Source organism: Callithrix jacchus, chromosome 13, assembly GCF_049354715.1.
Source record: "Callithrix jacchus isolate 240 chromosome 13, calJac240_pri, whole genome shotgun sequence".
Classification (NCBI taxonomy): Eukaryota; Metazoa; Chordata; class Mammalia; order Primates; family Cebidae; genus Callithrix; species Callithrix jacchus.
Genome location: NC_133514.1, coordinates 89,361,156 through 89,371,124, shown reverse-complemented (window position 1 = coordinate 89,371,124; position 9,969 = coordinate 89,361,156). Strand labels below are relative to the sequence as shown.

The following is a 9,969-nucleotide window of genomic DNA, read 5'->3' as shown; positions in this document are numbered from 1 at the left end:
AAGTTTCCAGCAGGCTAGTAGCATTTAGATTCTTTTTTTTTTTTTTAACAGAGTTTTGATTTTTATTGTTTTCTGTTTGGTTGGGTGCAGAATTTGCCCTCACCCTGGCCTCCTGGGAGGCACAGGCACAGAGATGGCTCCAGATGGCTCTTGGCTGCCACTCTAGGCCTCAGGACTTACGCAATGAGCACAGTGAGTTCCACCTTCCAAAAGGAAGTGCAAACTCTGATTCACAGACTTCACCAGGAGGGAGAGGTGGTCTTGGCTGAAGGCACTTTAGTTGGGAAGCACACCCAATGCCGGGGTTTGTCTTCCTTCTCGTTACTCTGATAAATCTAGACGCCACTCTGCTGGAGAAGCAGCACTGCCGGCCGTTGGGGTTAGTGCACTGAGTGAGTGAGGCGTGAGACCTGCTTACTGCTAGAACTTCTTGTTAGGGCTGTTAGCATGTCAGCTAGCAGCTGGCAGGGCGTGAACTGTTTTCCATAGGCAGCCTCATACTTCAGCCGGTCCACTAGCTTCTGGGTGCCATGCAGATCCACAAAGCGGAAAGGCCCTCCAAGACAGGGTGGGAAGCCGAGCCCAAAGACGGCTCCGATGTCTCCCTTTGCAGGTGTGGCCAAGATCCCCTGCTGGAGGCACATGACTGCCTCATTCACAAATCTTGTCACCAGGCGGACCTGGATGTCTTCGTCTGAGGAGACTTCAGACTTTGGAGGTGTCTTCAGACTCACTAAAATACTATCCATGTCAGAATTCAAATTTTTTTTTTTTTTTGAGACAGAGTTTCGCTCTTGTTACCCAGGCTGGAGTGCAATGGCGCGATCTTGGCTCACCACAACCTCTGCCTCCTGGGTTCAGGCAATTCTCCTGCCTCAGCCTCCTGAGTAGCTGGGATTACAGGCACGTGCTACCATGCCCAGCTAATTTTTTGTATTTTTAGTAGAGACGGGGTCTCACCATGTTGACCAAGATGGTCTCGATCTCTTGACCTCGTGATCCACAGGCCTCAGCCTCCCAAAGTGCTGGGATTACAGGCTTGAGCCACCGCGCCTGGCCAGAATTCAAATTCTTACTCTTCACACCCTCCTGCTAGATGTAAAAGCCCTTCCCAGACTTTTGACCTAGGAAGCCCTTGGAGACCATCTGTATCAGCAGTTCTGGGTTTCTACCTCCAAACCGCTCCCCAAAGGCTTTGCCCAGATCTTCTGCCACATGTTTTGCTACATCCACGCCAACTTCATCCACCAGTGTCACAGCACCCACAGGAAAGCCAAAGCTTTCCTGGTCAGGGAATCCAGCTTCTTCGGGTCAACTCCTTCCTGGAGGATTCGGATGACTTCAGACATCATGGGTGCAAGACACCTGGTGGTATAGAAGCCGGGTTCATCTTAACCACCATGATGACCTTCCCCTGCTTGAGACCGACTGCTGCAGCTGAAGCACTGGTGTCGCTGGAAGTTTCTTCTGTTGTGATAATCTCCAGCAGCTGCATCTTGTCCACGGGAGAGAAGTAGTGCATGCCAATCACCTTCTCAGGTCTTTTGCTGACAGCAGCGATTTCACTGATTGGGAGAGCAGATGTGTTACTGGCAAAAACACAGTGATCTGGAATCACCGCTTCTATTTCCTTTAGCACTCTGTGCTTACGACTAAGGTCCTCAAACACAGCTTCAGTCACCATGTCGGCCGTGTCAAAACCTTGGTTATCAAGCTGCCCAGTCAAGTTGCTGATGATGGAATCCCTTTCAAATGATGTTAGAGCTTCTTCTTCACTTATCATTCAATCCTTTGAACACTTATTGCTATCCTCGGCCTAGCCCAGTTAAGTGTGGCATCTTTAAGTATAGTCTTAAGCCCCTTATCCACAGGGACTTGGGTGATGCCTGCTCCCATCAGCCCTGAACCAAGAATAGCCAGATGCCTAACATCCTTCTGTGGAGCTTCAAATCTATTCTTCTTGCACAGGACCTGACCATGGTAGAGTCCCATCAAGGCCTTTGATTCTTTGGTCATTGCAAGCTCTCCAAATTTCTGAGATTCAGAGATTTGCTGAATTCCCTTACTCAGTTCCAGTCTTTACCACATCAATTATTTTCAGAGGTGCAGGATAAAGACCTTTAGTCTGCTTTCGCACTTTTTCTTCCACTTTTTTGTAAACCTGTTGCCTGAAAAATGGAATAGTCATGGCGTACACTGTCAGTTTTTCCACCAATCCCTTGTCTCTCTTTGGAGAGATCTTCTTATCAGCTAGTCCTTTGGTGAGAGTAATTGCAACTTCTTCTAGGTATTCGATTGTCCGTTCCTCTGGAGGTTTTAGTCCTGGTCCCAGGGGTTCCACCAATTGGTCAACCAGTCTCATTTTCTTTGCCCTGTCTGCACAAATGTTTCTTTTCTTTTTTTTTTTTTTTTGCATTTTAGGTTTTGGGGTACATGTGAAGAACACGCAAGATAGTTGCATAGGTACACATGTGACAGTGTGATTTGCTGCCTTCCTCCCCTTTACCTATACCCGGCATTTCTCCCCATGCTATTTCTCCCCATGCTATCTCTCCCCAAATCCCCACCCCCCACAGTCCCTCCCCTATTCCCCCCAACAGACCCCAGTGTGTAGTGCTCCCCTCCCTGTGTCCGTGTGTTTTCATTGTTCAACACCCACCTATGAGTGAGAACATGCGATATTTCATTTTCTGTTTTTGTGTCAGTTTGCTGAGAATGATGTTCTCCAGGTTCATCCATGTCCCTACAAAGGACACAAACTCATTGTTTTTGATTGCTGCATAATATTCCATGGTGTATATGTGCCACATTTTCCCTGTCCAGTCTATCATCAATGGGCATTTGGGTTGATTCCAGGTCTTTGCTATTGTAAACAGTGCTGCAATGAACATTCGTGTGCATGGGTCCTTACAGTAGAACGATTTATAATCCTTTGGATATATACCCAGTAATGGAATTGCTGGATCAAATGGAATTTCTATTTCTAGGTCCTTGAGGAATCACCACACTGTCTTCCACAATTGTTGAACTAATTTACACTCCCACCAGCAGTGTAAAAGTGTTCCTATTTCACCACATCCTCTCCAGCATTTGTTGTCTACAGATTTTTTAGTGATCACCATTTTAATTGGCATGAGATGTTATCTCAATGTAGTTTTGATTTGCATTTCTCTAATGACCAGTGATTATGAGCATTTTTTCATATGTTTGTTGGCCTCATGTATGTCTTCTTTTGTAAAGTGTCTGTTCATATCCTTTGCCCACTTTTGAATGGGCTTGTTTGTTTTTTTCTTGCAAATCTGTTTGGGTTCTTTGTAAATTCTGGATCTCAGCCCTTTGTCACATAGGTAAACTGCAAAAATTTTTTCCCATTCTGTTGGTTGCCGATTTACCCTAATGACTGTTTCTTTTGCCCTGCAGAAGCTGTGGAGTTTGATTAGGTCCCATTTGTCTATTTTGGCTTTTGTTGCCAACGCTCTTGGTGTTTTGGTCATGAAGTCCTTGCCTACTCCTATGTCCTGAATGGTTTTGCCTAGATTTTCTTCTAGGGTTTTTATGGTGTTAGATCTTATGTTTAAGTCTTTAATCCATCTGGAGTTAATTTTAGTGTAAGGTGCCAGGAAGGGGTCCAGTTTCTGCTTTCTGCACATGGCTAGCCGGTTTTCCCAACACCATTTATTAAACAGGGAATCCTTTCCCCATTGCTTGTTTTTGTCAGGTTTATCAAAGATTGTATGGTTGTAGATATGTTGTGTTGCCTCTGATGCCTCTGTTCTGTTCCATTGGTCTATATCTCTGTTTTGGTACCAGTACCATGCTGTTTTGATTACTGTAGCCTTGTAGTATAGTTTGAAGTCCAGTAATGTGATGCCTCCCACTGTGTTCTTTTTACTTAGAATTGACTTGGCTATGCAGGCTCTCTTTTGGTTCCATATGAAGTTTAAGGTGTTTTTTTCCAGTTCTGTGAAGAAAGTCAATGGTAGCTTGATGGGGATAGCATTGAATCTGTAAATTACTTGGGGCAGTATGGCCATTTTCACGATATTGATTCTTCCTAACCATGAACATGGAATGTTTCTCCATCTGTTTGTGTCCTCTCTTATTTCATTGAGCAGTGGTTTGTAGTTCTCCTTGAAGAGGTCCTTTACATTTCTGGTTAATTGTATTCCTAGGTATTTTATTCTCTTTGTAGCAATTGTGAATGGCAGTTCATTCTTGATTTGGCTCTCTTTAAGTCGGTTATTGGTGTATAGGAATGCTTGTGATTTTTGCACATTGATTTTGTATCCTGAGACTTTGCTGAAGTTGCTTATCAGTTTCAGGAGATTTTGGGCTGAGACGATGGGGTCTTTTAGATATACCATCATGTGGTCTGCAAATAGAGACAATTTGGCTTCCTCCTTTCCTATTTGAATACCCTTTATTTCTTTTTCTTGCCTGATTGCTCTGGCTAGAACTTCCAGTACTATATTGAATAGGAGTGGTGAGAGAGGGCATCCTTGTCTAGTGCCAGATTTCAAAGGGAATGCTTCCAGTTTTTGCCCATTCAGTATGATATTGGCTGTGGGTTTGTCGTAAATAGCATTTATTATTTTAAGATACATTCTGTCAATACCGAGTTTATTGAGGGTTTTTAACATAAAGGGCTGTTGAATTTGTCAAAGGCCTTCTCTGAGTCAATTGAGATAATCATGTGGTTTTTGTTTTTGGTTCTGTTTATGTGGTGAATTACATTTATAGACTTGTGTATGTTGAACCAGCCTTGCATCCCTGGGATGAATCCTACTTGATCATGGTGGACAAGCTTTTTGATGTGCTGTTGCAATTGGCTTGCCAGTATTTTATTGAAGATTTTTGCGTCTATGTTCATCATGGATATTGGCCTGAAGTTTTCTTTTCTTGTTGAGTCTCTGCCAGGTTTTGGTATCGGATGATGCTGGTCTCATAAAATGATTTGGGAAGGATTCCCTCTTTTTGGATTGGAATCGTTTCAGGAGGTATGGTAACAGTTCCTCTTTGTGTGTGTGGTAGAATTCGGCTGTGAACCCATTTGGACCCGGGCTTTTATTGTGTGGTAGGCTCCTAATTGCTGCCTCAACTTCAGATCTTGTTATTGGTCTATTCATGGTTTCAACTTCTTCCTGATTTAGGCTTGGGAGGACGCAAGTGTCCAGGAATTTATCCATTTCTTCCAGGTTTACTAGTTTATGTGCATAGAGTTGTTTGTAATATTCTCTGATGATGGTTTGAATTTTTGTGGGTCTGTGGTGATTTCCCCTTTATCATTTTCTACTGCATCTATTTGGTTATTCTCTCTTTTTTCTTTAATTAATCTGGCTAGTGGTCTATTTTGTTTATCTTTTTTGAAAAATCAGCTCCTGGATTTATTGATTTTTTCAAGGGTTTTTCGTGTCTCTATCTCCTTCAGTTCTGCTCTGATCTTAGTTATTTCTTGTCTTCTGCTAGGTTTTGAGTTTTTTTTATCTTGCTCCTCTAGCTCTTTCAATTTTGATAGGATGTCAATTTTCGATCTCTCCACTCTTCTCATGTGGGCATTTATTGCTATATATTTTTCTCTAGAGACTGCTTTAAATGTGTCCCAGAGATTCTGGTATATTGTGTCTTCATTTTCGTTGGTTTTGAAGAACTTCTTTATTTCTGCCTTCATTTCATTGTTTATCCAGTCAACATTCAAGAGCCGGTTGTTCAGTTTCCATGAAGCTGTGCGGTTCTGAGTTAGTTTCTGAATTCTGAGTTCTAACTTGATTGCACTGTGGTCTGAGAGACTGTTTTGTTATGATTTCAGTTGTTTTGCATTTGCTGAGGTGTGATTTACTTCCAATTATGTGGTCAATTTTAGAGTAGGTGTGATTCTTCTCAGCACCACATTGCATGAATGTTTCCACCAGTCAGCATAATGTCAAAAGCAGCAGGCACACCCACCATTTTGGCAGCCTTTGCATGCCCCCTGCTCCTGGTACGATCCCCAGCAAGATTTCAGGGGTACCTAATACTGGTTTTCTGTCTTTTGTTGCTATTCTGTATTGGCATGAAACAGCAAGCTCAAGTCCTCCTCCAGGCAGGATCCACTGATGGTAGCCGCAACAGGCTTTGTGGACTTTTCAAGTTTCTCAAGTGTTCTCTGTGCTTCTTGTGAGATCTGTGTTACTTCTTGAGGGGTCTTGCAAGTGGCTAACATGTTGATATCAGCACCTGCAATAAAGCAGCCTGGCTGTGATGAGATAAGGATGGCACTTCTGATTTGATCGCTAGCCCAGATTTTGTTCATAACTTCTATGAACTCTGAATGCAGCTCTTTACTCAGTGTATTTACCTTTGAATTGGGAGAGTTAATTCAAATAACTGCCACATCCCCTTTGATTCCATAGTTAATATGGGTTCTGGTCAGCAAAGCAGAAGACTCTGTAAAATTGCGGCGTATATAACCTCAGGAGTGGAGGATCCTGAAGGCAGAGAAGCGGCTGAGGATGTCAATCGCCTGGCAGACCACCATGTTGAGCCGAAGAGGAGTACAGTGGAGAGAGCTCCTCGCATTTAGGTTCTTTTAAGGCCTTCTAGAGTTTGGCTTCCACCAAACCCATCTCCCACTATTGCCCTACACAGACAAATGGGTCTCCACTCCACCAATTCATCTTCTCCAGGCTTTCCTCCACCATTGCTCCTCATCCCTCACCTAAATGCCCTTTCTTCTCCCCTCTATACCTTTCCCTTTCTAATCTTCTTCATCAGGATCAAGCCTGGCTTCAGCTGCATATAACTGAATCCCTCCTCCCCCATTAAAAGTGGCTCAAACATCCATGGATATATTCTATAATACCTGGGTAGAGTAAGTCCGGGGGGGTGAGCAATCCGGGGCTGATGTGGAAACTCCATAAAATTTTCAGGAACCCAGGCTGCTTCTGTCTTTTTGCTCCTCATATGCCCACCCCACACCCTAGTATGCCTTGCAGACCAAGATGTCTACCAGGAAGCAAAAAGGAGGGCAGAGAGAAGAGCAATGAACACACATCTCCCCTGTGAGTCACTTCTTTTGAAGGAGACCTCCCTGAAGTCACAACCACCACCTCTGCTGCATCTCATCCACAGAACCCAGGCTTATGTCTACAGCTAACTGCAAGGGAGGCTGGGAAGCTCTTCTCCACTGAGCACAGGGTTCTGTTACTAGGGAAGAAGAGTGCAATGGATATTGGCTAGGCAACCTTCAGCCTCCACTAAGCCATCTCTAAAGCTGTGTTCAAATCCCACTTCATTTATAAAGCCTTGCCTGCTCATTCCCAACTGCTAGTAATCTTAGTTTCCAGTGAAATCTTCTAATTTGTGTCTAAGCCCTTTATTTTCAATTTCCCATACCCAGCTATTCCTTATATATTTTATTTCCATTTAAGTGGCTTTCTACTACAGCATATCAAAGTTTGTATAATGCAGCTAAAGCAGTGCTTTGAGGGAAGTTTATAACACTAAATGTTTTATTAGAAAAAAATAAAAATCTCAAATTAGCAATATAAGCTTCCACCTTAATGAGCTAGAAAAAGAAAAGTAAATTAACCCAAAGCAAGCAGAAGGAGAGACATAAAGAACAGGAAAACAACAAAGTCAATGGAACCAAAGCTGGTTCTTTGAAGAAATCAATAGAACTTATAAGCTTCTAGCCAGACATACTAGAAGAGAGAGAGAAGACACAACTTACCAAGATGAGAACTGAAAGAGGAGACAGCACTACAGACCTCACAGACATTAAGAAGATAATAAGGAAATGTAAGTAATTTCTTACACAAACTACCAAATTTACTAAAAAAGAAGCAGATAACCTAAATAGTCATATATCCATTAAATAAATTGAATTCATGGTTTAATACATTGTGATAAAGATAACTTCAGGGCTTCCCATTCTATCAAACATTTAAGGAAAAAAATTCCCAATTCTACATAAAATCTTCAAAAAATAAGAGGAAGAAATACTCTCCAATTCATTTTACCAGGCCAGAATTACCCTAAAGACAAAACCAGACAAAGACATTACAAAATAACTTCCTTAACTTTATAAAGAGCATCTTCAAAAACCCTACAGGCCAGGTGCAGTGGTTCAGGCCTGTAATCCCAGCACCTTGGGAGGCCAAGGTGGGCAGATCACAAGGTCAGGAGTTCGAGACCAACCTGGCCAACATGGTGAAAGCTTGTCTTTACTAAAAACACAAAAATTAGCCAGGCATGGTGGTGCCTGCCTGTAATCCCACCTACTCAGGAGGCTGAGGCAGAAGAATCCCTTGAACCCGGGCCACTGCACTCCAGCCTGGGTGACAGAGTGAGACTCGATTTCAAAAAACAAAAACAAAAAAAGCCCTGCAGCTAACAGCATACTTAATGGTCACACACTAAATCCTTTCCCCCTAAAACTAGGAGTAAAAGAAGACTGCCCTTTTTGGCCCCTCTTTTTCAACACTGCATTGGGATTTCTTTTTTTTTTTTTTTTTGGCATAAAGACAAGCTTTATTGAGCCCCTCAGCACTAGTTCTCTTTCTCCTGTACAGTCTTGGTTCCCCGGAGACGTCCAGTCCGACGGGCAGCAATGAGACCCACTTTGCGGCCAGCAGGGGCATCTCTGCGGATGGTGGAGGGCTTGCCGATGTGCTGGTGGTTGCCACCACCAAAAGGATGCTCCACAGGATTCATGGCCACACCCCGTACTCGTGGCCAGCAGTTCCTCTTTGCCTTGTATTTGTGGTAGGCCCGGCCAGCCTTCAAGATGGGTTTGTCAATTTGGCCACCTCCAGCCACCACACCAACCACAGCTCTGTTGGCTGAGGAGATAACCTTCTTGGAGCCAGAGGGCAACTTCACATGGGTCTTCTTGGTCTCAGGGTTGTGGGAGATAACGGTGGCATAGTTCCCTGATGCCCGGGCCAGCTTGCCGCGGTCTCCAGGCTTCTCCTCCAGGCAACACACGATCGTACCCTCAGGCATGGTGCCCACGGGGAGCACATTGCCAATGTTGAGCTGGGCCTTCTTGCCACAGTACACAAACTGGCCCGTATGAATGCCCTCGGCGGCAATGAACAGCTCCGTCCGCTTCTTAAACCGGTACGGATCCCGGAAGACCACCTTGGCGAGGGGCGCGCTGCGGCCCGGGTCGTGGATGATGTCCTTCACGATGCCCTTGATGTAGCCGTGCCGCTCGGCGAAATCCACGGCGCGCAGGCGCGCGGCGCCCTTACGGTGCTTCACGTGCGCGCGGAACACAGACCCGGCACCCTTCCTCTGTCCACGGATCACGCGGCCCATGGCTACGGGTCCTGCTCACGAGCGTGGCCGAAAGAGCTGCATTGGGATTTCTATGCAATACAATAGGCAAGGCAAAGAAACAAAAGGCACATAGACTGGAAATAAATAAATAAAATGGTCTCCATTCACAAATAACATGATTAGCTCTGTGGGAAATCCCAAAGAATCTACAAAATGCTCCTTATACAAGATAAACACACAAAAATCAATTATAGGCTAAGCATCATGGCTCATGCCTCTAATTGTAGCATTTTGGGAGGCCAAGGTAGGAGGATCACTTGAGGCCAGGAGTTCAAGACCAGCCTGCACAACATAGCAAGACCTCCACCTCTACAGAAAATGAAAATAAAAAATTAGCCAGGCATGATGCTGCATGCCTATAGTCCTAGCTACTTGGAAGGCTGAGGTGGGAAGATTACTTGGGCCCAGGAGTTCAAGAGTTCAAGACTGCAGTGAGCTGTGATCTCACCATGGCACTCCATCCTGGGTGATAAAGTGAAACCCTGACTCTAAAAAAAAAAATTCAGTTGCATTTTATATACCCCAGCTATGAAGAATATGAAAAATTACAGTTCAAAAATATTTAAGGTACCATTTACAATAGTAGCCCAAAAATGAAATTCTTAAGTATAAATCTAATAACACATGTGTAGCATCTGTCTGCTGAAA

At 44.0% G+C, this 9,969-nt stretch overlaps 1 protein-coding gene and 1 pseudogene across 1 annotated transcript; both read right to left on the bottom strand.

Moving 5' to 3' along the window:
• Positions 1–420: 420 nt before the first annotated feature.
• On the bottom strand, positions 421–6,514 carry LOC100388746 (trifunctional enzyme subunit alpha, mitochondrial-like; annotated as a pseudogene).
• A 1,957-nt stretch (positions 6,515–8,471) lies between these two features.
• On the bottom strand, positions 8,472–9,337 carry LOC100388144 (large ribosomal subunit protein uL2). The gene has a single exon (XM_035270937.3). The coding sequence runs from the start codon at positions 9,298–9,300 to the stop codon at positions 8,527–8,529; it is 774 nt and encodes a 257-aa protein (XP_035126828.2). The 5' UTR covers positions 9,301–9,337; the 3' UTR covers positions 8,472–8,526.
• Between the last annotated feature and the right edge of the window lie 632 nt (positions 9,338–9,969).